Source organism: Anser cygnoides, unplaced genomic scaffold (genome assembly GCF_040182565.1).
Source record: "Anser cygnoides isolate HZ-2024a breed goose unplaced genomic scaffold, Taihu_goose_T2T_genome scaffold_43_1, whole genome shotgun sequence".
Classification (NCBI taxonomy): Eukaryota; Metazoa; Chordata; class Aves; order Anseriformes; family Anatidae; genus Anser; species Anser cygnoides.
Genome location: NW_027103067.1, coordinates 971023 through 997664, shown reverse-complemented (window position 1 = coordinate 997664; position 26642 = coordinate 971023). Strand labels below are relative to the sequence as shown.

At 66.9% G+C, this 26642-nt stretch overlaps 3 protein-coding genes across 3 annotated transcripts; 1 reads left to right on the top strand and 2 right to left on the bottom strand.

Annotated features, from left to right (window-relative positions):
• Positions 1-539: 539 nt before the first annotated feature.
• On the bottom strand, positions 540-11362 carry LOC125181662 (ubiquitin thioesterase OTUB1). Its single transcript, XM_066989297.1, is given in 10 exon segments — positions 540-787; positions 789-854; positions 856-897; positions 899-958; positions 2636-2830; positions 6256-6340; positions 6450-6568; positions 8330-8428; positions 8540-8601; positions 11203-11362. Coding segments are annotated over 10 exon segments (813 nt in total). The 5' UTR covers positions 11258-11362; the 3' UTR covers positions 540-757.
• Positions 11363-13110: 1748 nt separating this feature from the next.
• LOC136789263 (N-alpha-acetyltransferase 40-like) lies at positions 13111-18169 on the bottom strand. The gene is given in 9 exon segments (XM_066989298.1): positions 13111-13275; positions 13278-13387; positions 13888-13965; positions 14052-14135; positions 15253-15411; positions 15513-15608; positions 15706-15758; positions 15878-15973; positions 18011-18169. Coding segments are annotated over 9 exon segments (711 nt in total). The 5' UTR covers positions 18017-18169; the 3' UTR covers positions 13111-13246.
• A 1758-nt stretch (positions 18170-19927) lies between these two features.
• Positions 19928-24964, top strand: LOC136789275 (REST corepressor 2-like). The gene is given in 14 exon segments (XM_066989312.1): positions 19928-20098; positions 20100-20139; positions 20378-20434; positions 20545-20625; positions 20728-20783; positions 20891-21052; positions 21999-22123; positions 22217-22302; positions 22305-22364; positions 22367-22476; positions 22615-22692; positions 24106-24163; positions 24281-24348; positions 24575-24964. Coding segments are annotated over 14 exon segments (1314 nt in total). The 5' UTR covers positions 19928-20029; the 3' UTR covers positions 24839-24964.
• The last annotated feature ends 1678 nt before the right edge of the window (positions 24965-26642 follow it).

Sequence of the window (26642 nt, the reverse complement as noted above, 5' to 3'; positions counted from 1 at the left end):
CCCCTCAGTCCCGCCCCCCCCCCCCCAATAAAAACGTGCAAGGAGTGTGGGCCGCGTCTTTATTCAGGAACCGGGGGGGGAGGGAGGGGCGTGCAAGGCTGCACGAGGAGGGGGGCTGGGAGCCTCGTGGGACTTGTGCAAGGCCGCACGAGGGCCGTGCAAGACCAGAGGGGACTGCAGCGGCGGCAACGCCGCACGAGGCCCTCGTGCACCCACCGGAGGCCCCGCAGGTACTCGTGCGAGGCTGTGCAAAAGCCCCCAAGGAGGGGAGGCTCACACGAGGCTGGTGCGAGGCTCACAAGAAGCTGGTGCGAGGCTCACACGAAGCTTGTACGATGCTCACACGAGGCTGGTGCAAGGCTCCCACAAGGCTGGTGCAAGGGTACTATGAGGTTCACACGAGACTGGTGCGAGGCTCCCACGAGGCTCGTGCGAGGCTCCCACGAGGCTGGTGCGAGCCCCCTCCCGAGGAGGGGAAGCTCCCACGAGGCTGGTGCAAGGCTCCCACGAGGCTCCCACGAGGCTGGTGCAAGGCTCCCACGAGGCTCGTACGATGCACACACGAGGCTGGTGCAAGGCTCCCCACGAGGCTCGTGCGAGGCTCCCACGAGGCTCGTGCGAGGCCCCCAGGGAGGGGAGGCTCCCACAAGGCTCCCCCCCGAAGCTGACGCGAGGCTCCCCCGAGGCTCACGGGGGGCTCCCCACGAGGCTCGTGCGAGGCCCACGAGGCTCGTGCGAGGCCCGTGCGAGGGCCGGCTCACTTGTAGAGGATGTCGTAGTGGCCGGGGGCGGTAGAGGAGGCAGACGCGGGGCTGCGAGCCCTCGGGGAAGACGTGCGGGTTGGTGGCGCCGCCCCTCGCCCCGGTCCATGTACTCCACCAGCACCGGCACCTGCAGGCGCCCGCGCCAGCGCGATGATGTGGATGTGGTCGCTCTCCTTGCACATGGGCTCCACCTCCTGCACGGGGGGGGGGGTGGGGGGCACACGGGGAGATGGCGTGCGAGGCCGTGCGAGGCCGTGCGAGGGGTATGGGGGGGGGGGTTGGGGGGTCGCGAGGGCGGGACAAGGGGAGGGGAGGCTGTGAAAGGCGGGGGGAAGGCGTGGAAGAGCAGCGCGAGGGGCGCTGGGGGACGTGCAAGGCTGTGCAAGGGCGTGCAAAGCTGGGCAAGGGCAGTGCAGGGGCCATGTAAGGCTGTGCAAAGCTGTGCAAGGGCGTGCAAAGCTGTGCAAGGGCAGTGCAAGGGCCATCGGGGCCACGTAAGGCTGTGCAAAGCTGTGCAAGGGCGTGCAAAGCTGGGCAAGGGCAGTGCAGGGGCCATGTAAGGCTGTGCAAAGCTGTGCAAGGGCGTGCAAAGCTGGGCAAGGGCAGTGCAGGGGCCATGTAAGGCTGTGCAAAGCTGTGCAAGGGCCATTGGGGGATGTGCAAGGCTGTGCAAAGCTGTGCAAGAGCAGTGCAATGGCCACTGGTGGGCGTGCAAGGCTGTGCAAAGCCACGCACGGCCGTTTAGGGGCCGTGTGAGGCTGTGCGAAGCTGTGCAAGGGCCACTTCGGAGCCGTACAAAGCCGCAGAAAGCCATGCAAGGGCCGTGTAAGAATGCAGAAAGCTGTGCAAGGGTTGTGTAAGGGCCGTGCAAGGCCATTTAGGGGCCGTGCAAGGTTGCAGGAAGCCGTGCAAGGGCCGTGCAAAGGCGTGCAAGGCCATTTAGGGGCCACGCAAGGTTGCAGAAAGCCGTGCAAGGGCGGTGCAAAGCCATGCAAGGCTATTTAGGGGCTGTGTAAGGCTGCAGAAAGCCGTGCAAGGGCCGTGCAAAGCCGTGCAAGGGCCGTGCAAATCCCTGCAAGGCCATTTAGGGGCCATGCAAGGTTGCAGAAAGCCGTGCAAGGGCCGTGCGAGGCTGCAGAAAGCCACGTAGGGGCCACGCAAGGCCGGAGAAAGCCTTGCAAAGGCCGTGCAAGGGCCGTGCAAAGCCGTGCAAAGCCGTGCAAGGGCCGTGCAAAGCCGTGCAAGGCTATTTAGGGGCTGTGTAAGGCTGCAGAAAGCCGTGCAAGGGCCGTGCAAAGCCCTGCAAGGCCATTTAGGGGCCGTGTAAGGCTGCAGAAAGCCGCTTAGGGGCCACGCAAGGCTGGAGAAAGCCTTGCAAAGGCCGTGCAAGGGCCGTGCAAAGCCGTGCAAAGCCGTGCAAGGGCCGTGCAAAGCCGTGCAAGGCTATTTAGGGGCTGTGTAAGGCTGCAGAAAGCCGTGCAAGGGCCGTGCAAAGCCCTGCAAGGCCATTTAGGGAGGCCGTATAAGGCTGCAGAAAGCCGCTTAGGGGCCACGCAAGGCTGAAGAAAGCCTTGCAAAGAGCCGTGCAAAGCCGTGCAAAGCCGTGCAAAGGGCCGTGCAAAGCCGTGCAAGGCTATTTAGGGGCTGTGTAAGGCTGCAGAAAGCCGTGCAAGGGCTGTGCAAAGCCCTGCAAGGCCATTTAGGGCCAGTGTAAGGCTGCAGAAAGCCGCTTAGGGGCCATGCAAGGCCGGAGAAAGCCTTGCAAAGGCCATGCAAGGGCCGTGCAAAGCCGTGCAAGGGCCGTGCAAAGGGCCGTGCAAAGGCGTGCAAGGGCCGTGCAAAGGCGTGCAAGGGCCCCGCGGGGCGCCCACCTGCTGGCAGAACTCCTTGATGCTGCGGCCGCCCTCGAGGAACTGCTCGAAGAAGCGGCGGTGGCGCTGCAGGCAGCCCGAGGTGAGCAGGCGCAGGTAGACCACCAGGTAGTCCGACGTGCCCGGCTCGTTGAAGGCCGCCAGCAGCTCGGGCAGCGGCACGCGGCGCTCCACGCGCTCGATCAGCTCCATGAACTGCGGGGGGACCGGGTTATGGGGTCAGACAGGGGGGTATGGGGTCACACGGGGGTTATGGGGTCACACAGTGGGTTATGGGGTCACACGCTCCACGCGCTCGATCAGCTCCATGAACTGCGGGGGGACCGGGTTATGGGGTCACGCGGGGGGTTATGGGGTCACGCGGGGGGTTATGGGGTCAGACACACCGTTAGGGGGTCAGACAGGGGCTATGGGGTCACACACACCGTTACGGGGTCACACGCTCCACGCGCTCGATCAGCTCCATGAACTGCGGGGGGGACCGGGTTATGGGGTCACGCGGGGGTTATGGGGTCACACAGGGGGTTATGGGGTCAGACAGGAGTTATGGGGTCACACACACCATTAGGGGGTCACACAGGGGGTTATGGGGTCACACGGGGGGTTATGGGGTCAGACAGGAGTTATGGGGTCACACACACCGTTAGGGGTCAGACAGGGGGCTATGGGGTCACACGGGGGGTTATGGGGTCACACGCTCCACGCGCTCGATCAGCTCCATGAACTGCGGGGGGACCGGGTTATGGGGTCACGCGGGGGTTATGGGGTCACGCGGGGGGTTATGGGGTCACACACACCGTTATGGGGTCACACACACCATTAGGGGGTCACACAGGGGGTTATGGGGGTCACGCAGGGGGTTATGGGGTCACACAGGGGGTTATGGGGTCACACGCTCCACGCGCTCGATCAGCTCCATGAACTGCGGGGGGACCGGGTTATGGGGTCACGCGGGGGGTTATGGGGTCACGCGGGGGTTATGGGGTCACACACACCGTTAGGGGGTCACACAGGGGGTTATGGGGTCACACACACCGTTAGGGGATCAGACAGGGGGCTATGGGGTCACACACATCGTTATGGGGTCACACGCTCACACGCGCTCGATCAGCTCCATGAACTGCGGGGGGACCGGGTTATGGGGTCACGCGCGGGGGTTATGGGGTCACACGGGGGGTTATGGGGTCAGACAGGGGGTTATGGGGTCACACACACCATTATGGGGTCACATGGAGGGTTATGGGGTCACACACACCATTAGGGGATCACACAGGGGGCTATGGGGTCACACACACCGTTATGGGGTCACACGCTCCACGCGCTCGATCAGCTCCATGAACTGTGGGGGGACCGGGTTATGGGGTCAGACGGGGGGTTATGGGGTCACACACACCATTATGGGGTCACATGGAGGGTTATGGGGTCACACACACCATTATGGGGTCACATGGAGGGTTATGGGGTCACACACACCGTTATGGGGTCACACGCTCCACGCGCTCGATCAGCTCCATGAACTGTGGGGGGACCGGGTTATGGGGTCAGACGGGGGGTTATGGGGTCACACGGGGGGTTATGGGGTCACACACACCATTATGGGGTCACATGGAGGGTTATGGGGTCACACACACCATTAGGGGGTCACACAGGGGGTTATGGGGTCACACACACCGTTATGGGGTCACACAGGAGGTTATGGGGTCACACACACCATTATGGGGTCAGACACGGGGTTGTGGGGTCACACGGGGCATTATGGGGTCAGACGGGGGGTGACACACACCGTTATGGGATCACACAGGGGGTTACGGGGTCACACGCTCCACCAGCTCCATGAACTGTGGGGGACGGGGTTATGGGGTCACGCGGGGGGTTATGGGGTCAGACAGAGGGTTATGGGGTCACACGCACCGTTATGGGGTCACACGGGGGGTCATGGGGTCACACGCACCATTGTGGGGTCACACAGGGGGTCATGGGGTCACACACACCATTATGGGGTCACACACACCATTATGGGGTCGCACACGGGGTTATGGGGTCACGCACACCGTTATGGGGTCACACACGGGGTCACACGTGCCATTATGAGGTCATGGGGGGGTCACACGTGCCGTTATAGGGTCGTACACACCATTATGGGGTCGCACACACCATTATGGGGTCACACACACCATTATGGGGTCACACACACCATTATGGGGTCACAGAGGGGGTTATGGGGTCACACACACTGTTATGGGGTCACACGGGGTCACACGTGCCATTATGAGGTCATGGGGGGTCACACGTGCCGTTATAGGGTCGTACGCACCATTATGGGGTCACACATGTCGTTATGGGGTCGGGGTCACGCACACCGTTATGGGGTCACACGCCCCAGTGTCCCCCCAGTGTCTCCCCCATATCCCCAGTGTCCTCCCAGTGTCCCCAATGTCCCCCCAGTGTCCCCTGCCATGTCCCCAGTGCCCTCCCAGTGCCCCCCCGCGTCCTCCCGGTGTCCCCCAGGTGTCCCCCCAGCGTCCCCCAGGTGTCCCCCCATGTCCCCAGTGTCCCCAGTGCCCTCCCAGTGTCCCCAGTGCCCTCCCAGCGTCCCCCCGTTCCCCCAGTGTCCCCCACCAAGTCCCCACTGTTCCCCTTGCCCTCCCAGTGTCCTCCCAGTGTCCCCAATGTCCCCCCAGTGTCCCCTCTATGTCCCCACTGTCCCCCCATATCCCCCAGTGTCTCCCAGTCCGCCCAGTGTCCCCACAGCGTCTCCCCAGTGTCTCCCAGTTGCCCCAGTGTCCCTGCAGCATCTACCCAGTGTCTCCCCAGTGTCTCCCAGTCCGCCCAGTGTCCCCACAGTGTCTCCCCAGCGTCTCCCCAGTATCTCCCAGTCCACCCGGTGTCCCAGCTGTGTCTCCCCAGTATCTCCCAGTCCCCCCAGCATCCCTGCAGGGTCTCCCCAGTATCTCCCAGTCCCCCAAGTGTCCCCGCAGTGTCTCCCCATTATCTCCCAGTCCCCCCAGCATCTCCCCAGTATCTCCCAGTCCCCCCAGCGTCCCTGCAGCATCTCCCCAGTGTCTCCCAGTCCCCACACTGTCCCCCCAGCGTCCCAACTGTCTCCCCAGTATCTCCCAGTCCCCGAGTGTCCCCGCAGTGTCCCCCCAGTGTCTCCCAGTCCCCCCAGCGTCTCCCCAGTGTCTCCCAGTCCCCCCAGCGTCCCTGCAGCATCTCCCCAGTGTCTCCCGGTGTCTCCCCAGTGCCTCCCAGTTCCCCCCAGCGCCTCCCAGTTCCCCCAGCATCCCTGCAGCATCTCCCCAGTGTCTCCCGGTGTCTCCCCAGTGCCTCCCAGTTCCCCCCAGCGTCCCTGCAGCATCTCCCCAGTGTCTCCCAGTCCCCCCAGCGTCCCCGCACTGTCTCCCCAGTATCTCCCAGTCCCCCCAGTGTCTCCCCAGCGCCTCCCAGTTCCCCCCAGGGTCCATGCAGCATCTCCCCAGTGTCTCCCGGTGTCTCCCCAGTGCCTCCCAGTTCCCCCCAGCATCTCCCCAGTGCCTCCCAGTCCCCCCAGCGTCCCCGCACTGTCTCCCCAGTATCTCCCAGTCCCCCCAGCGCCTCCCAGTCCCCCCAGTATCCCCCACCGTGTTGTGGAAGTCCTCGATCGTGAACTCGGTGAAGCCCTGCGCCACCAGCTCGTCCTTGCTGCGCGCCGAGATCTCCTTGAACCTGGGGGGGGGGGGGGGGGACACAAAGCGGGTGGCACCGCGGAAGGGGGGCTTTGGGGACACCGGGGGGGTCCCGGGGAGGGGACGGGGGCCACGGGGGGGCCACGCACCGCTGCAGCTCCTGGCCGTCCTCCAGCAGGGCCTCGAGGTGCGCGAAGCCGAAGGCGCGGTAGAAGCAGTTCCCGTCCGGCCGCGTCTTGCGGATGTAGGAGTACTTCTGGAGCAGGTCCTGGGGGGGCGGGGGGGACAAAAGGGACGTTTGGGGACATTTGGGGACACCTGGGGACGTCTGGGGACACCTGGGGACGTTTGGGGACGCGGCAAGGGCGTGGGGACATGGGGGTAGCACGGGGCAGGGGGACAGGGGGACACGGTGGGGATGTTGGGGGGATGTCAAAGGGATGAGCTGAAAGGAGGTGGCCCTAAGGGACAGCCTGGGGACATTTGGGGACACCTGGGGACATTTGGGGACAGCCTGGGGACGCGGCAGGGACGTGGGGACACGGGGCAGGGGGTACGGGGGTGGCACGGGGCAGGGGGACACGGTGGGGATGTTGGGGGAGGTCAAAGGGATGAGCTGAAGGGAGGTGGCCTTAAGGGACAGCCTGGGGACACTTGGGGACACCTGGGGACGTCTGGGGACACCTGGGGACATTTGGGGACACCTGGGGACACGGCAGGGACGTGGGGACACGGGGCAGGGGGCACGGGGGTGGCGTTGAGGGGATGTCAAAGGGATGAGCTGAAGGGAGGTGGCCCCAAAGGACAGCCTGGGGACACTTGGGGACACCTGGGGACACTTGGGGACACCTGGGGGGACGTGGGGACACCCCAAAGGGACAGCAGGGACACGCCGAGGGGACGTGGGGACACCCCGAAGGGACACAGGGACACCCCGAGGGGACACGAGGGAGGTGCCAAGGGGTTGTGGGGACACCCCGGGGGACACGGGGACACCCCAAAGCCTCCCAGCCCTACAACGGTGCTCCTAAAAGGCTCCCAGTGCCCCCCAAAGGCTCCCAGTGCCAAACCAGTAACCCCAACACCTTCCCAGTACCAAACCAGTAACCCCAAAAGCCTCCCAGTATCAAATTGGTCGTCCTAAAAGGCTCCCACTGCCCCCCAAAGCCTCCCAGTGCCCCCCAAAGCCACCCAGTGACATCCTGGTGGCCTTAAAAGCCTGCCAGTGCCCCCTAAAGCCTCCCAGTGCTGTACTGGTGGCCCTAAAAGCCTCCCAGTGCCAAACCAGTAGCCCCAAATCCTCCCCATCCTACAACAGTGCTCTTAAAAGGCTCCCCAGTGCCAAACTGGTTTCTCTTGAGGCTTCCCAGTGCCAAACCAGTAACCCCCAAAGCCTCCCAGTGCCAAACTGGTGCCCCCAGAGCCTCCCAGTGCCATACTGGGCGCCCCCTTCAGAGTCCCCAGCACCATACTGGCGCCCCCAGAGCCTCCCAACCCTACAACGGTGTTCCTAAAAGGCTCCCAGTGCCAAACCGGTTTCTCTTGAGGCTTCCTAATTAACCAAACCAGTAACCCCCAAAGCTTCCCAGTGCCAAACCAGTAACCCCCAAACCTTCCCAGTGCCAAACCAGTAACCCCAAAAGCCTCCCCAGGGCCCCCTAAAGCCTCCCAGTGCCTTACTGGTGGCTCCCAGAGTCCCCCAGAGCCCTACTGGCGCCCCCAGAGCCATACTGGTGTCCCTCAAAGCCTCCCAACCCTACAACGGTGCTCCTAAAAGGCTCCCAGTGCCAAACTGGTTTCTCTTGAGGCTTCCTAGTGCCAAACCAGTAACCCTCAAACCTTCCCAGTGCCAAACCAGTAACCCCAAAAGCCTCCCAGAGCCTCCCACTGCCCCCTAAAGCCTCCCAGAGCCCTACTGGTGGCCCCCAGAGCCCCCCAGAGCCTCCCAGTGCCATACTGGTGCCCCCCAGAGCCTCCCAGTGCCATACTGGCGCCCCCCAGAGCCTCCCAGTGCCATACTGGTGCCCACCTTGATCTTCTGCTGGTAGACGTGGTCGTCCTGCGCGTACTCCTTGTAGAGCACGGCCAGCTCCAGCCGCTCCGACACCAGCGGGTTCTGCACCGCAATCTGGGACGGGGGGTTAATGTAACGGGGGGGTTAATTAACAAGGGGGGGTTAATTAACAAGGGGGAGGGTGTTAATGAGCCCCCCCCCCCCCCAATTAAGGGGGGCGCTCACCTCCTGCTGGATGCGGTCCTGCTGCGCCATGATGGCCTCGTCGTAGGCCAGGCAGTTCACGCCTGGGGGGGACGCGTTTAGGGGACCCCCCCCCCAAAAATATTGGGGGTGGTGGGTGAGACCCCCCACGGCCATGGGGGAGGGGGGGGGGGCTGGGGGGGGGGTGGGGGACTTTTTTTTGGGGGGGGGGGGTTGGGGGGTCTGGGGGAGACTTTTGGGGGGCTGGAGGGGTTGGGGGCTTTTTTGGGGGGGGGGTTGGGGGGGTTTTGTGGGGGGTATTGGGGGGCATTTTTAGGGGGCTGGGGGGTATTGGGGGGGGTTGGGGGGTATTGGGGGGTATTGGGGGCTGGGGGACTGGGGGGGTTGGGGGGGTGTTGGGGGGACTTGGGGGTTGGGGGGCTTTTTGGGGGGGTTTTTGGGGGGTTGGGGGGACTGGGGGGGCTTGGGGGCTTTTTGGGGGGTTTTGGGGGGTCTGGGGGAGACTTTGGGGGGGTTGGGGAGGTATTGGGAGGACTGGGGGTGTTGGGGGGCTTTTTTGGGGGGGTTGGGGGTTTTGGGGGGGGTTTGGGGGGTCTGGGGGAAACTTTTTTGGGAGGTATTGGGGGGGCTAGGGGGGTTGGGGGGACTTTTGGGGGGGGTTGGGGGGTATTGGGGGGGCTGGGGGGCTTTGGGGGATGTTTGGGGGGTATTGGGGGGATATTGGGGGGTATTGGGGGCTGGGGGGACTTTTTGGGGGTATTGGGGGGAGACTGGGGGGTTTAGGGGGTTTTGGGGGGTATTGGGGTGACGGGGGGGGGTTGGGGCTTTTTTTTGGGGGGTTGGGGGGTATTGGGGGGAGACTTTGGGGGGTTTGGGGGGGGGACTTTTGGGGGGGTTTGGAGGGGTACTGGGGGTTTTGGGGGGGGTTGGGGGGGGACTGGGGGGTTGGGGGTTTTTTTGGGGGGGTGGGGGGACTTTGGGGGATTTTGGGGGTTTGGGGGCATATTAGGGGCCTGGGGGGGGGCTTGGGGTTGCGGGGGGACTTTTTTGGGGGGGGGGCCTGGGGGCCTGGGGGCTTTCTTGGGGAGTGTTGGGGTGTGGTTTGAGGAGGGGACCTGGGGGGGGGGTTGAGGGTGTTGAGGGGGCTTTTGGGGGGTATTGGGGATTGGGAGGACTGGGGGATTTGGGGGCTTTTATGGGGATTTGGGGGGACATTTTTGGGGGAGGCTTTGGGGGGCTATGGGGGTGTTGGGGGCTTTTTGGGGCCTTTTTGGGGGGGTGGGGGGCCCTTGGGGGGTATTACGGGTCTGGGGGGGCTTGGGGGGGGCTTTTTGGGGTTGTTGGGGGCCTGGGGGGCTTTTGGGGTGTTGGGGGGCATTGGGGGGCCGGGGAGGGGGTTGGGGGGTATTTGGGGTCGAGGGGGGGCATTGGGGGGTTTTTGGGGGGATTTGGGGGGTATTACAGGTCCGGGGGGAGCTTTGGGGGTGTGGGGGGCTTTTTTGGGGGGGAATTGGGGGGGGGGGCTTTGGGGGGGCATTAGGGGGGCTTTGAGGGTTACGGGGGGATTATAGGGGGCTATAGGGGGCTGCAGAGGTCTACAGGGGGGCACTACAACGCCACGGGGGGGGGGGCTGGGGGGGGGTCGCAGGGGGGCTATAGGGGGCTTTGGGGGTCCACAGCGGTTATATAGGAGCCTATAAGGGTTTTGGGGTGGGGTCCACAGGAGGCTTGGGGGGGCTATAGAACGCTTTAGGGGGGTCCATAGGGGCTTGGGGGGGCTTTTAGGTAGGCTTAGGGAGCCTGTAGGTGCTTTAGGGGATCTATAGGGGCTTGGGGGGGTGTCTATAGGGGCTTTAGGGGATCTGTGGGGATATATGAGGGTCTATAGGGGCTTTGGGGGGCTCATACAGAGACTTAGGGGTTCTATAGGTGCTTTAGGAAATGTATAGGGGGCTTTGGGGGAGCTTATAGGGCGGTCTGAGGGTCTATAGGGGCTTTGGGGGGGTTCATGGGGGCCTTTAGGGAGCCTGTAGGTGCTTTAGGGGATCTATAGGGAGCCTTGGGGGAATCTATAGGAGGCTTTGGGGGATCTATAGGGGGATCTGGGGGTCTGTGGGGGCTTTGGGGGGTTCACAGGGAGACTTATGGATTCTATAGGGTCTTTAGGGGGCCTATAGAGAGCTTTGGGGGGGGGGCTATGGGGCTTCGGGGGGTTCATAGTGAAATTTAGGGACTCTGTAGGTGCTTTAGGGGATCTGTAGGGGGGCTTTAGGGGGCCTATAGGGGCTCTGGGGGGTTCATAGTGAGATTTAGGGACTCTGTAGGTGCTTTAGGGGGCCTATAGAGAGCTTTGGGGGGCCTATGGGGGCTATGGGGGGTTCACAGTGAGATTTAGGGGATCTATAGGGAGCTTTAGGGGCCTATAGGGGCTTTGGGGGTCCATATGCAGATTTAGGGACTCTATAGGTGCTTTAAGGCGCCTATAGGGGGCTTTAGAGGGCCTATAGGGGGCTTTGGGGGCCTATAGGGGCTCCGCGGGGCCTATGGGGGGTTCCATAGGGTCCTCAGGGGCCAGTAGGGGGCTGTGGGGGGTTCCTCGCCACCCCCGGACCCCTCCTCCCGCCCTCCGCCGGGGCCGGGCGCTGCGGGCGGCTCGGGGCCCGCCGGTCCGGGCGCTCCGTTACCGTCCGCGTCGCCGCCGAGCGGCTCCGGCTTCTGCTGAGGCTCCTCCGCCGCCATCTTCCGCCGCAGCCCCGCCCCGCGCACCGCTTCCGGGGCACCGGCGGCAGCCGCAAGCGCTTCCGGGGCACCGGCCGCCCCGCCGGAAGCCAGGCCGCGGCAACGGCTCCCGCACCGGGGGCCCGCCCCCTAGCAACCGCGCGGGGGAGTGGCCCCGCCCCTAGCAGGCCCCGCCCCCGGCGACAGGCCACACCCCTAGCAACCATCCTGGATGCGGGGTCGCCACGCCCCTAGCAACAGGCCCCTCCCCTTAGCAGGCTTGGAGGCGGGATGGCCCCGCCCCTAGCGACTGGAAAGGGTCGGTGGGAACGGCCCCGCCCCTACAGCTGGCCCCGCCCCCGGCAACCAGCCCTCCCCTAGCAACCAGGCCACGCCCCCTAGCAACCAGGCCACGCCCCCCAGCAATCAGGCCAGTCCCTAGCAACCAGCCCGCGCCTCCTAGCAACCGGGTCACTCCCTCCCCAGCAACCAGGCCACACCCCTTAGCAACAAGGCCCTCCTCCCCTAGCAACCGGAACCGCCCCTAGCAACCAGGGGCTCCTCCCCCTAGCAACCGGATCCGACCCGTAGCAACCGGGGCTCCATCAGCCCCCAAGCAACGAGCAGGTAAGCTGGCCGTGACGTCACCTGATGACCTCATCGACCCCCGAGCCCCCCGGTGCCCCCCGAGCCCCCCCCCCCCAGCCTCCCGCTGCTCCCCCGCACCCTCCGGTGCCCCCCGAGCCCTCAGGTTCTCCCCCAATCCCCCCCGGTCCCCCCTGCCCCTCCCCGTGCCCCCCGTTATCCCGCACGAGCTCCCCTGTGTCCACCCTGAACCCAGCGGTGCCACCCCCCGGTCCCTCCGGTGCTCCCCCGAGCCCCAAGGTGCCCCCCTGGTCCCTCAGGGCCCCCCCCCGAGCCTCTCGGTGCCCCCCCGTGACGGACGGAGGCGGGGAGAGCATCAACGGCCTTTATTGGGGCGCGGGTCCCGGGGGCCCGGGGGCGCTGGTCCCGTTCGTGGTCCCGTTCCTGGTCCCCTTCGTGGTCCCGGTGCTGGTCCCGTTCGTGGTCCCGGTGCAGGCCCCGGCTCACTCCCGCTGCTTGTAGTCCTCCAGGTGCGCCAGCACCCAGGCGGCGGGGCCCAGGCACACGGCGAACATGGCGGCGAAGCCGGCGGCGGTCTCCTACGGGCACAGCGGCGTCAGCGGACGGCAAGGTCACCCCGCCCGGTCCCCCCAAGCCCCGAGCCGCTGCCCCCGCGCTCACCGCGGGGCCCAAGGGATCCTGCGGAGGCCCCGTGACGAGGCCGCGCCGGGCCGGGCCGGGCCGGGCCGCGGGGCGCAGCAGGGCGCGGGCCAGGCGAACTGCGAGCGACATGGCGGCGGCGGCGGGGACGCAGCGGAAGTGACGCCCTGCCTCACTTCCGGGGGAGGAGTCGGGAGACCACGCCCCCAGCCCTGACAGGTCCGCGGGAGGCCCCGCCCCTCGGGGCCAGCCCTATGGCCCCCGCGGTGCATGCCGGGAGCTTTCTTTCATTGCTCAAAGCGCGGCCGCGGGGGCTGCTGGGAAATGTAGTCCTGCACACCCCCACACCCCCCGGGAACTGGTGCGAACTGGTGCGAATTGGGGGGGGGGGGTCACCCCATCCAGACCAGGCTCCGTTTATTTCTCGTGAACGATTTATTTGTGATGTACAAACCGAAGCGATCAAAAAAGGGGAGTCCGTGGCTGCCCGGAGGCACTAGAAACAGCACCGGAAACATCCAAAACGGGCAAAAACCCTCATTGTGCCCCAAAAATATGAGCCCTGCCCCCCAGCGCGGGACACCCCCGCTGCAGGGAGGGGACCAGAACCCTCCCTGACAGCACCCAAAACTCCGGGGGTCACAGTAGGGCGACAAGGGGGGGCACAGCCGGGCCGGACACCCGTACACGGCACAGAGCGACGAGCCCGTTTTGGGGTAAAAACCTTCAGATTTGGGTAAATCTGCGTCGGGGGGGGGGGTGGGCTCAGTGGCAGCAGCCCCCGCAGTGCCCCCGGGGTGCGCGTGCTGGCTCTCGCCGAACTTGGTGCGCCGGCTGAGGATCTCGTAGGAGCAGTCGTCGCCGCAGCAGCCCGAGACGCTGGGCGAGGTGTCGTCGATGTCGAACCTGGGGGGCGGGGAGGGGGTAAAAAAATAAATAAAAATGGGGCGGGGGTCAAAAATAGGGTGGGGGGGTCAGCGCCACCCCCCGACCCCGATATAGGGGAATATGGGGGGTGAGCTGCCTGCCACACAAGGGGGGGGGGGTGGAGAGGTGACCCCGACAGGCACAAGGAGGGGGGATGGTGCTGGGCGAGGCGGGGGGTCAAAACACCCGGGGAAAATTCGGGGGGGGGGGGGAATAAAAGGTGGGGGGGGGAAACGGGGGGGCTGCGGGGGCACCCGGACACCCACCTCCGGCAGCCGGGCGAGCACCAAACCCTTCCCCGCCTGCCCCGTCACGTCGCCAGCGCGCTGCAAGAGGGGGCGTGAGCGGCGGGTTACGGAACCACCGCCCCCCACAAAAGAGAGGGGGTTCCCCCCTCCCCCCGTGCCCCCACCCCCCCCGGGGGGGGGAAAAGGGTGGGAAACGGGGTGAAAAACGAGGGGTTTGGGGTTTTGACTTACTGTAAGGCGTCCCGGAAGAAGTGGTAGGCGCCGTGGTTGTGTTTGAACACCGTCAGCATCACCTTCTTCATCTGGGTGCTGGGGGGGGGGGGCAGGAAAAAGGGGTGAGGGGGGGAAAAAAGCCCCGAAAACCCCCGCTTTTGCCCCGAAAAAGGCGCCGTCACCTGTTGGCCACCAGCTGTAGGATCTGCAGGAGGAATTTGCCCAGCCCTCGCCGGCGCACCCGGCTCTCCAGCTGCACCTCGTAGCTGCGGGGGACAGGAACCCCAAATCACCGCGGCCCCGTTCCCAGGGCTTTTGCCCCATTCCCAGGACCCCCTTTTCGCCCCTATTTCGAGACCCTTTTGGCCCCCCATTCCCAGCCCCCTTCCGCCCCCATTCCCAGACCCCTTTCTGCCCCATTCCCAGGACCCTTTTGGCCCCCCATTCCCCAGCCCCTTTCCGCCCCATTCCCCGGACCCTTCTCGCCCCATTTCCAAGCCCTTTTTGCCCCATTCCCAGCCCCTTTCACCCCATTTCCAAGCCCTTTTTGCCCCATGCTCCATCCCCTTTCCGCCCCCATTCCCAGACCCATCTCACCCCATTCCCAGAACCCTTGCTGCCCCCATTCCCAGGGCCCTTTTGGCCCCCCATTCCCCAGCCCCCTTTCCACCCCCGTTCCCAGACCCCTTTCACCCCACCCCCAGCCCCTTTTGCCCCCATTCCCGACCCCCTTTCTGCCCCCATTCCCAGACCCCTTTCACCCCATTTCCAAGCCCTTTTTGCCCCATTCCCAGACCCCTTTCTGCCCCATTCTCCAGACCCCTTCTCGCCCCATTCCGACCCCTTTTTGCCCCATTCCCAGCCCCCTTTCACTTCATTTCCAAGCCCTTTTTGCCCCATTCCCCAGCACCCTTCTCACTCCATTCCCAGCCCCTTTCACCCCCATTTCCGGACCCCTTTCACCCCATTTCCAAGCCCTTTTTGCCCCATTCCCAGCCCCTTTCCACCCCCCATTCCCCAGCCCCCTTCTTGCCACATTCCCCAGCCCCTTCCCACCCCCATTCCCCGGACCCCTTCTCACCCCATTCCCAAGCCCTTTTTGCCCCATTCCCAGCCCCTTTCCGCCCCCATTCCCCAGCCCCTTTCACCCCATTCCCAAGCCCTTTTGCCCCATTCCCAGCCCCTTTCGCCCCATTTCCAAGCCGTTTTTTACCCCATTCTCACAGCCCCTTTTGCCCCCCATTCCCCAGCCCTTTTTGCCCCATTCCCAGCCCCCTTTCCGCCCCCATTCCCGGACCCCTTTCGCCCCAGCCCCTTTCACCCCATTCCCAGCCCCTTTCCGCCCCATTTTGAGCCCTTTCCGCCCCCAGTTTTTCCACCCACCAGTAGAGAACCTCGTCGCCGCACTCGACGTCGAAGCGGAAATGGGAGAAGGCGACGGGGCCGGCGGCGGCGTCGCGGGCGATGAGGTACCAGGCGCGGTCGTCCGCCAGCTCCTCCCGCTTCTCCCGCTCCTTCCAGCCCCACTCGCTCTGCTCGTACCTGCGGGGAAACACCCCCCGGGGGGTTCGTCCCCCCCCCAGCCCCGTCCTCGTTTTTAGGGCAAAACACGGGGGTTTCGGGGCTCGCAGGGGCGCACTTACAGCGTCTGCATGTTGCTCTTGGTCAGCTCGAAAGCCCACTCGAGGGTGGCTGGCTCCAGGCCGGCGCCGCGCCGGCACTCGATGGCAACATCGAGGCTGGGGGGAGAAAAGGGAAGGCGACGGCACCGTTGGCCCCCCCGGGACCGGCAGCGCCACGGTTTTACCGCGCCGGGGGCGGGGGGCAGGCACTCACCCGTTGCGGTCGTATTTCTTGAACACCGGGAAGGCTTCGAGGGGATCTTCGAGCTGGGAGGAAGCAAACATCGCCCCCAAAAAATTAAGAAGGGGGTGGGATTTGCCCCCCCCCCCCCCCCACGGGGCCAATTTTGCCCTTTTTGGCCCCGTTTTGAGGCTGGGGCGCTCACCTTGTTGGCTGCCTCCACCTTGGCGCAGACGGCATCCATCGCCGCCCGCTCCTCCAGGCGCTTCTGCTTCTTCTCCTTGGCCTTGCTCGATTTCCTCTGCAGGAAGAGCAGAATGGGGTGATTTTGCGCTAAATCCGCGATTTTTTTTTTTTTACATGAAAATCCCTGCCCAGCAGGGACGCAAGATTCCCAACGAGAGATAAAAAAAATAAAACGGCCCCCAGGGAAAGAAAAATAAGCGGCTAACAGCGGGCTGCCAAAGCTGAGCTCACCCAAACCCCCTCACAAAAAAAAAAAAGTGGGTTTTGGGGGAGAAAAGTGTGGTTTTTTGATAAAAACACGGGCAGAGGGGGGACGTAGCGGCTCCTTGAACCCCACCGGTCACCTCGGAGCAGGACAAGAACTTTTTCTGTGTCCCAATCCCTGCCCGATGGGAAATTCGTGGAGTTTTCCCCCAAATCTTTGGTTGTGTGGCGAAGCGTGCGGTAGAACACGGCTTCTCCACATCCACACGGAATTATCCCTTTTTATTTCTATTTCTTTTATTTCTGTTTTCATTTCTGCTGCTGGTTAAAAGCCCCCTGTTGAAGATAACCCAAAACCAGGCCATTTTCCCCCAAAACCCTGGCAATTTCCCCCCAAACCCTGCCGGCATCCCCTCAGGATCCCCAAATGACAACAAATTTACGTGGGAAAAAGCTTCGCTTCCACAAAAACTACACAAAAAAAGGGCAAACACACGATTTTACAACGCTCTGCCTGCGCCCTTCCCCTAAATAACACTCTCCCCCCTCCCCCCCAAGTTTGGGGAACTTCAGGTGGTTTCAGTGTTTTTCCCCAGCGCTCGCTGCCGGCTGGGACAGGGACTCCAAAAGCTCTGGTATTGGCTCATTTTGGGGAGAAAGGCGCGCTTTTCCACCGCCAGGGAGAAAATCACCCCGTTTCCCAGCAGTTTGCACACGCATTTGGGTAAAATAGGGGGGACAATGTCACCAAGGGTCCCCGAAGCACCCCAGAGGGCCCCCAAATCCCTTCAGAGATCCTCTAAAGCCCCTCAAAGACCCCAAATCCCCTCAAAGATGCCCCAAAACCCCTCGAAAGGACCCAAATCCCCTTAAAGGGACTACAAACACCCCAGAGAGCCCCAAGTCCCCTCAGAGAAGCCCCCTAAGCCCCCGAAAGACCCCAAATCCCCTCAGAGCTGCCCCAAAATCCCTCAAAAGGCCTCAAATCCCCTCAGAGATGTCCCAGAGCCCTTCAAAGGGACCCCAATTCCTCAGGAAACATCCCCAAGCCCCTTCAAAAAGCCCCAAATCCCCTCAGAGATACCTTAAGTACCCCGAATCCCCTAAGAAATGCCCCAAATGCTCTCAAAAGCCCCAAAGTCCCTCAGAGATGCCCCAACCCCTCTCAAAAGGCCCCAAATCCCCTCAGGGATGCCCCCAAAGCTCCTCAAAGGCCTCAAATACCCCCAGGAATGCCCCAGAGCCCCTCAAAAGGCCCTCAATCCCCTCAGAGATACCTTAAGTGCCCCGAATCCCCTCAGACATACCCCAAATCCTCTCAAAAGGTCCCAAATCCCCTCAGAGGCGCCCCCAAAGCTCTTCAAAGGCCCCAAGCCCCCTCAGTGATGCCCCAGAGCCCCTCAAAAGGGCCCCAATCCCCTCAGAGATGCCCCAAATCCCCTTAAAGGGACTACACACATCCTCAGACAGTCCCAAATCCCCTCAGAGAAGCTCCAAACTCCTCCAAAGGCCCCCATTTCCCTCAGAGACGCCTTAACCCCCCTCAAAAGGCCCCAAATCCCCTCAGAGAAGCACCCGAAACCCCTTACGGGCACCAAATCCCCCTCAGGAACGCCCCGGGGTCCCTCGAGAAGCCCCCAATCCCCTCAGAAATACCCCGAATCCTCTCAAAAGGCCCCAAATCCCTTCAGAGGCACCCCCAAAGCTCCTCAAAGGCCCCAAACCCCCTCAGGGATGCCCCAGAGCCCCTCGAAAAGCCCCCAATCACCTCAGAAACGCCCCCAAAGCCCTCAAAGGCCCCTAAACCCCTCAAAAGGCCCCCAAAGCCCTCAAAGGCCCCCAAACACCCCCGCCTCCCCGCTCCAGGCTCCCCCGCCTCCCCACTCACCCCCATGGCGGCGCCGAGCGCGGCCGCGGCAGCTCCTGGCGGCGCGGGGGCGCGGGGGGCTCTGAGGGGCCGCGCGGGGAGCGCGCCCTATTTATAGGGGGGGAGGGGCGCGGGGCGCGCGAGCCTGCGGCCGCCCGGGGACACTGCGCCTGCGCAGAGCCCGCGCTGGGCGGGGGAGGGCCGAGCGGGAGCGAACGGAGCGCATGCGCGTTGTCAACGGAGGCGCCCGGCCTCGTCGTGCGCATGCGCGGATGGAGAGGCGGAAGCGGGGGGAGGGCGGTGCCGACCGTCGTGCGCGTGGCGGCGCCGCGAGGCGCGAAGGCAGGCGGGCGCTGATTGGCTGAGGGGGCCTTGGGCGGGAAGGCGGCGAGGCCACACCCTGCGCTGAGGGGAGCCTGCCTCAGAGCGGCCCCAGAGCGGGCCCGAGGCGCTGGCCCCCCCGCGCTGCCCCGCGGTCGCCTCACGGCGGCCTCGTAGCGACCTCACAGCGCTGCCCCACGGCGATGGGCTCCAGCCGGACCCCCCGCCTGCCCCCCGTGTCCCCCACGGCGGTGAGCGGCCCCCACAGCAGGGGGATGGGAGGTACGGGGCAGGCCCACGGTGTGGCCTGTGGTGAGAGGGGCCCCCGTGGCTGCCCTCCAGCCCCACAGCAGCCCCCCCCCAGTGGGACCCCCAGCCCCACACCTCTCCTGCCCCACAGCAAGCCCTGGGGAGGCCCTTTTGCCCCCCCCCGCTGCCCCCCAGCCCTTTGCCACACTGGGGGGGGACACCCAGCCCTGCATTCCCCCCCCCCCGTAATGCTGTGGGGCCCAGCCCCAGACACCCCATGGCAGGGCTGGGACCCCCGTGCCCCCCCCCCATGTCCCTGTGTCCCCTCCCATGCCCCCCCATGTCCCTGTGCCTCCCCATGACCCCCCATATCCCCGTGTCCCCCCCATATCTCCCCCACGTCCCTGTGCCCCCCCATGTCCCCCTAAATCCCTTGTGCCCCCCAATGTCCCCATACCCCCCATGTCCCTCTCCCCCCATGTCCAGGTGTCCCCCCCATATCCCTGTGCCCCTCCCTTGTCCCCCCAAGTTCCTGCCCCCCCATGTCCCCGTGTCCCCCCTGTTTCCCCCCACGTCCCCGTGTCTCCCCATGTCCCTGTTTCCCCCACGTCCCCATGTCCCCCCATGTCCATGTCCCCCCGTATCGCCTCGTGTCCCTGTGCCCCCCATGTCCCCTCCACATCCCCATGTCCCCCCCACATCCCCATGTCCCCCCCCGTGTCCCTCCCCATATCCCCGTGCCCCCCCACGTCCCCGTGCCCCCCCACATCCCCATGTCCCCCCCACATCCCCATTTCCCCCCGTGTCCCTCCCCATATCCCCGTGCCCCCCACGTCCCCGTGCCCCCCGCATCCCCACGTCCCCCCGTGTCCCCCGTCCCCATCCCCTTCACGCCCCCCTTTGCGTCCCCACGTCACCCCCATCCCCTCCCGCTTCCACCCCCCACGCCCCCCCGCCCCCCCAGCGCCCCCACCCCCCACCCTTGCACACCCCTTACACTCCCCCTCCCCCATACCCCCCGTCCCCCCCCCCCCGTTCTCCCGCGTCCCCACGTCACCCGTGCCCCCCCCCGCCCCCCCCCCCGCCCCCGGCCTGCCCCCGCCCTCCCGCCGTGCCCCCGCGGCCGCCCCCCGCGCCGGCGGAGGGGTACGCTCGGGGGGGGGGGCCGTGCTGAGGCCGGGGGAGCTGGAACTACTTTGGCACCGGCGGGCGGCGGGAGCGGCCGGCGGCGCTTTGTGTGGGCGCGGGGTGGGCTCCGGGACCCCCGCCCCCCCCCCCCCACTTCCCTTTGCCCCCCCCCCTTCCTTCACCCCTTCACCCACCCCGCGCACAGCGCCGCCGCGCCCCCCCCCCCCCCAAAAAAAAAATAATTAAAGGGGCTGGATCCTGCGGGCATGGGGTGCCGGTGCTGAGCACCCCGGGGTGCTGGGGGGGGGGGCACGCCGTGCGCCCCCCCCCTCGGGGCCGGCGATGCCCTCGGTGATGGAGAAACCCTCGGGGATCCTGTCCCGCAGCCGCGCCAAGTCGGCCGCCGGCGGCCCCCTCGGAGGACGAGGGCAGCGAGGACGAGCACGCGCACGGTGAGTGCCCCCCCCCCCCCAAATACACGTGCGGCCCCGGGGGGGGGGGGGGCCGCCCGGCGGGGGGGGGGGGGGGGGGAACAAAGCCCCGTCCCCCGGCCGCGGCCCCATTGTCCCCGGCCGCCGCCGCGTGTGCGCCGGCCTCCGGCTTTGTTCGCCCGCGCCCCCCCCCGGTGTCACCCCGCCGCTGACCCCCCCCCCCCCCATTTTCCTATTTTTTATCCCCCCCCCCAAACAGACAGCATGATCCGCGTGGGGGCCGACTACCAGGCGGTGATCCCCGACTGCAAACCAGGTAGGGCAGGGTGGGCGCGGGGGGGGGGGGGGTGGGCGGGGGCCCATTTGTGTGTGTCCCCCCCCCCCCCAAACACCCTCACCCCCCCCCCCCCCCCCGTGTCGCCCCAGAGAGCCCCGCGCGCTACAGCAACAAGGAGCTGAAGGGGATGCTGGTGTGGGCGCCCAACCACTGCGTCTCCGACGCCAAACGTGAGCGACACCCCCCCGGAAGGGATGGGACCCCCACCGCCACCTTTGGCCCCCCCCGGGGTTTGCCCCCCCCTGACACCGCTTTCCTCCCCCCCCCCGCAGTGGATAAATACATCGCCATGGCGGGGAAGGACAAGCACGGCTACAACATCGAGCAGGTACCGCCGGGGCGCTCCGGGTGCCCCCCGGCGCCCGGTACCCGCTGAATCCCCCCCCCGCGCCTTTCCCCGTGCCCCCCCCCGCTCTATGTCCCCCCCCCCCGCAGGCGCTGGGCATGCTGCTGTGGCACAAGCACGACGTGGAGAAGTCGCTGGCCGACCTGGCCAACTTCACGCCCTTCCCGGACGAGTGGACGGTGGAGGACAAGGTGCTCTTCGAGCAGGCCTTCAGCTTCCACGGCAAGAGCTTCGCCCGCATCCAGCAGATGGTCAGCCCCCCCCGCGCCCCCCCCCCCATTGTCCCCCCCCGGCACCCCAAAACGCCCCCCCGGGGGGACTCCCCCCGCCCCCAACCCAGGCAGGAGCCGCCTGAACCCCAACCCCCCTTAAGGCCATGGGACGCGCCAGCCCCTGCTCCCCCCCCCGCAGCAGATGGCCCCCCCCAGGAAGTTGTGCCCCCCCCCCCCAGCAGATGGTACAAACACCCCCCTCACCCCCCCCCATAGGCCATGGGATGTGCCCCCCACCTGTCCCCTGCAGGTGGCACCCCCCATCACCTCCCAGTCCTCCTTTTTTGGGGTGACCCCCCACTTTTGGGGTGCCCTCTGTTTTTGGGGTGCCCCCCCCGGTTTTGGGGTGCCCCACTCTCATTTTACACCCCCTCTGCTTTAGGGGTGCCCCCCCCCTTTAGGGGTGCCCCCCTTTAGTGTTGCCCCCACTTATTTAGGGTGCCCCCCAGTTTTATGGGTTCCCTCCCCATTTTGCGTTGCCCCCATTTTATGTCCGTCCCCCAGTTTTATCGGTTGCGCCCCATTTTATGGTGGCCCCCCATTTTATAACGCCCCCCCCATTTTATGGTGCCCCCCGTTTTACACCTGCTCCCCCCCATTTTATGTCCGTCCCCCAGTTTTATCGGTTGCCCCCATTTTACGGTGGCCCCCCCATTTTATAACCCCCCATTTTATGGCGCCCCCCGTTTTACACCTGCACCCCCCCCCCATTTTACACCTGCCCCCCCCTTCCAGCGCCACCCCCAGCAGCCCCACTGCTCCCCCCATCCCCGCTCCTGCAGCCAGGGGGGCCCCAAACCCCCTCCAAGCTCCCCCAAACCCCTCCAACGCCCCCCAAACCCCCTCCAACGCCCCCCAACCCCCCCCCAGCGCCCCCCCCCACGCCCCGTGCCCCCCCCCCCCGCTCACCCTTTCCCCCCCCCAGCTGCCCGACAAGCTGATCCCCAGCCTGGTCAAGTACTACTACTCCTGGAAGAAGACGCGCAGCCGCACCAGCGTCATGGACCGCCAGGCCCGGCGCCTGCTGGGGCGCAAGGAGCGGGACGACAGGTGCCCCCCCCAACCCCCCCGGACCCCCCCCCCCCAAATCCCCCAGCCCCCCCCTCCCTCCATTGACCCCCCCCCCCCCTTCCAATTTCACAGCAACGACGAGATGGAGGAGCACCGCCCCGCCAGCGAAGGGGAACTGGAAGCGGCCGACCCCAAAAAAGACCCTTTTTACCCCAAAAGCGGCTTGGGGGGCGCAAGGAGGCGCAGTACCGGCACCACCCCCGGCAGCGCCGGCGGCCCCCCGCGGCATGCACCTGAGCCGCGAGGACGTGGCCGGCGTCACCGCCAACCCCGACCTGGGCGCCCTGGCGCTGCGGCAGCTCGACTGCCAGCTCGTCTCCCTCAAGCGCCAGGTAGCCGCGCCCCGAAGGGATGGGGTGGGGGGGACGAGGAGCCCCCCGAAACGTCGGGGAGCCCCCCAAACGTCGGGGAGCCCCCCAAACGTCGGGGACCCCCCCGATCGATGTGTCCCCCCCCCCCCCATGCCGCAGGTGCAGTGCATCAAGCAGATCAACAGCGGGCTGAGGCAGGCGCTGGAGGGCGGCGTGGAGGCGTTGCGGCCGCCCGAGGTGTGTGTGGGGGGGGTCGGGGGGGGGCTTTTCTGTCCTTCTGTCCGTCCCTCTGTCCGTCCCGCTGTCCCCTGGGTCCTCGGGGTGTCCCCAGCGGCGGGGGTGAGGCCCCCCGGTGGCAGCGCGTGCCCCTTTGTGTCCCAGCGCGTCCCCGTACGCCCCGTTGCGCCCCCATACACCCCATCGCCTTGCGTCCCCAGTGCCGCAGCGTGTCCCCGCGCGTCCCCTCGTGTCCCCGCACGTCCCCTCGTGTCCCCGTGCGTCCCCTCATGTCCCCGTACACCCCATCGTGTCCTCTCGTGTCCCTGGTGTCACCCCGCGTTGCTCCGTGTCCCCGCGTGGCCCACGGTGTCACCGTGTCCCCATACGCCCCGTTGTGTCCCGCGGCGTCACGCTGTGCTCCACGGTGTCCCCCCGGTGTCCCATGGTCCCATAGCGTCCCCCAGTGTCCCCTCCAGTGTTCCCTCACCCCATAACATCCCCCGGTGTCCCCCAGTGTCCCCCAGTCCTGCAGCATCCCCCTGGTGTCCCACAGTCCCATAATGTCCCCCCGGTGTCCCCTGCCCCTGTGGTGTCCCCGTGGTGTCCCATGGTCCCATAGCATCCCCCGGTGTCCCCTTGGTGTCCCATGACCCCGCAGCATCCCCTGGTATCCCCTGGCCCCATAGCATCCTCCAGCGTCCCCCCAGTGTCCCGTGACCCCATAGCGTCCCCTGGTGTCCCCCAATGTCCCCTGGTGTCCCCCAGTGTCCCCCGGTCCCATAACATCCCCTGGTGTCCCCCCAGTGTCCCACGACCCCGTAACATCCCCTGGTGTCCCCCAATGTCCCCTGGTGTCCCCCGGTGTCCCCCAGTGTCCCATGACCCCATAGCACCCCTGGTGTCCCCCAATGTCCCCCGGTGTCCCCCAGTCCCATAGCATCCCCTGGTGTCCCCCCAGTGTCTCACAACCCCGTAACATCCCCTGGTGTCCCCCAGTGTCCCATGACCCCATAGCGTCCCCCGGTGTCCCCCAATGTCCCCCGGTGTCCCCCAATGTCCCCCAATGTCCCCCGGTCCCATAGCATCCCCTGGTGTCCCCCTAGTGTCCCACGACCCCGTAACATCCCCTGGTGTCCCCCCAGTGTCCCATGACCCCATAGCGTCCCCCGGTGTCCCCCCGTGTCCCCCGGTGTCCCCCAGTGTCCCCCAATGTCCCCCGGTCCCATAGCATCCCCTGGTGTCCCCCTAGTGTCCCACAACCCTGTAACATCCCCCGGTGTCCCCCAGTGTCCCCCCAGTGTCCCATGACCCCATAGCGTCCCCTGGTGTCCCCCAGTGTCCCCCCGTGTCCCCTGGTGTCCCCGGTGTCCCACGACCCCATAGCGCCCCCCGGTGTCCCCCGGTGTCCCACGCCGTCCCCTCTCCCCGCAGGCCACCAGCAAATTCAGCTCCCGCTGGACCACGGACGAGCAGCTGCTGGCGGTGCAGGGTGAGTGCAGGATGAGGCCGCAATGTGGGGGGGGACGACACCCCCGGAGGGGGGACAACACCCCGTTGGGGGGGGGGGGGGGCCTCCCGTTAACCCCGCGCCCCCCCCCCCCGGCAGCCCTGCGGCGCTACGGCCGCGACTTCCCGGCGGTGGCGGCGGTGCTGGGCACCAAGACGGCGGCGCAGGTGCGGAGCTTCGTGGCCAGCGCCCGCCGCCGCTACGGCCTCGACCGGGTGCTGCGCGAGTGGGAGGCCGAGCGGGGCGGCGGCGGCGGCGGCGGCCCCCCCGCCGCCGCCGCCGCCCCCCCGAGGAAGAGGAGGAGGAAGACGAGGAGGAAGAAGAGGTGAGCGCCCCCCCCCGCCCGCTCCCCCCCCCCCGCCGCCGCCGCCGACCCGCCGCCTCTCCCCGCAGGTGCAGATCACGGCGGTGTCGGCGCCCCCCCCGCCGCCGCCGCCGTCGCCCTCGCGGCCCCCGCAGCCCCCGCTGCTGCGCCCGGCCCTGCCCCAGCCGCCCCCCGGGACCGCCGCAAGCCCCGGGGCTGCCCCGGCCGCCCCCCCCCTGCAGCCCGGCCGCGCGCTGCCGCCGCGCCCCGCCCCGCCCCCGCTCGTCCGCCCCGGCCACGCCCACGCCGCCAGGCCACGCCCACCCGCCGCCGGACACGCCCCGCCCCTCTGAGCGGCGGGGCCACGCCCCCCTCCGGGGAAGCCACGCCCCCCAGAGACCACGCCTCCTCCCGCGGAAGGCTCGGCCTCAGAGGCCCCGCCCCTCATTCAAGAGGCCCCGCCCACCCCCGGAGGCCACGCCCACCCCCGGAGGCCACGCCCCCCGCTGGGTGGGGGAGAGGCGGCCCCGGGGGGGGGGGGGGGGGGGGGTCCGGCCGCGTTTGCAATAAAGGTATTTTACTAGAGAGGCTGCGTGCTGGGGGGGGGGGACGGACTGGGGGCACTGGGCTGTACTGGGAGGGTGCTGGGGGGGGGGGGGTTACTGGGTTGTACTGGTTCATACTGGGAGCACTGGCGCGGAGGCGGCGGCTCTTTGTGGAAAGATTTTAATCTAGAACCTGGAAAATCGACAGCGAGCGCCGGCCGGGGGGCAGAGGGCGGGGGGCCGGCGGTGCTGCGGCCCCGCCCCCCCTCCCCAAAATCCCCCCCCCCCTTTCAAAGCCCCCTCCCCAGGCAGCAGCACCCCAGGGTGCCCCCCCCCGGGGGTGCCGCCCCGCCCCTTGCTGGGGGGAGGTGGGGGGGTTCAGCAGGTCAAAGGGGGCGACCCCCCCCGGGTGGGGGGCTGAGGAGGGGGGGGAACCGCCCCCGGCAGCAGCAGAGCCCCCCCCCCCACGCGGCGGGGCCCTTCCTGAGTGAGGGGCGGGGGCGCGGGGACGGCTCCGCGACCCCCTGGTGGCCCTGAGGGGGGGTGGGGGGGACACGGGGACACCCCCGCGACCCCCAAGGTCACGGGGTGCCACCCCAAGGTCATGGGGTGTCCCCGTGTCCCCATAAGGCCACAGGGTGCCACCACGGGGCGTCCCCACGGGCCCGGGGCGCCCCCGTAAGGCTTGGGGACACCCCCCCCCCCCGCTGTCCCCCTGTCCCCGTAAGGCTCCGCGTCCCCAAAAGGATGGAAAGGCCCCAAAGTGTCCCCACAGGGTGTGGGGGGGACACGGTCGGGGTGTCCCTGTGTCACCGCAGGGACAGGAAGGCCACCACCACCGTGTCCCTTCGTGACCTGGGGACCCCCCAGGACGTCCCCGTAAGGCTCTGGGATGTCCCCGCCTGACCCCGCGGGTCTCGGGGGACGTCCCCTGTCCCCAGAGGGTTCGGGGGCCGTCCCCAGGTCCCTGCAGATCTGGGGGTGACGCCGCAGGTCTCGGGGCCGCGTCCCTGGCCGCAGAGGGTTTGGGGCCGTCCCCGGAGGTTTTGGGGCCGTCCCTGGAGGTTTTGGGGCCGTCCCCAGAAGTTTTGGGGCCAACCCCAGAAGTTTTGGGGCTATCCCCGGAGGTTTTGGGGCCACCCCCAAGAGCTTTCAGGGCCGTCCCCAAGTCCTCTCTTTTAGGGCCGTCCCCACGTCCTGCACCGACCCCACACCGCCAGGGGTCCGACCCCCCTCAGCTCCATCCCCCACAGGTCCCGGGGTTCGGGGGCGTCCCCGCAGCAGGTCCCCAGCCTGACGCCGCCCCCCACAGCATCCTGGGGCCCCCAGGGGGAGCGGGACCGGAGGCGTCGGCGGGGGGGGGGGCAACAGGGGGGCTGAGTCCGTGCCCCCCCCTCCACGGGAGAAGCCCCCCGCCAAGGGGAGGAACCCCCAAACGGGAGGAGCCCCTGCTAAGGGCAGCAGCCCCCCCAAACAGGAGCAGCCCCCTGCTAAGGGGGAGCAGCCCCCGCTAGGGGGAGAAGCGCCCCTGCCAAACAGGAACAGCCCCCCTCCCCAACAGCCCCCCACACACGGGAGAAGCCCCCTGCCGAGGGGAGAAGCACCCCTGCTC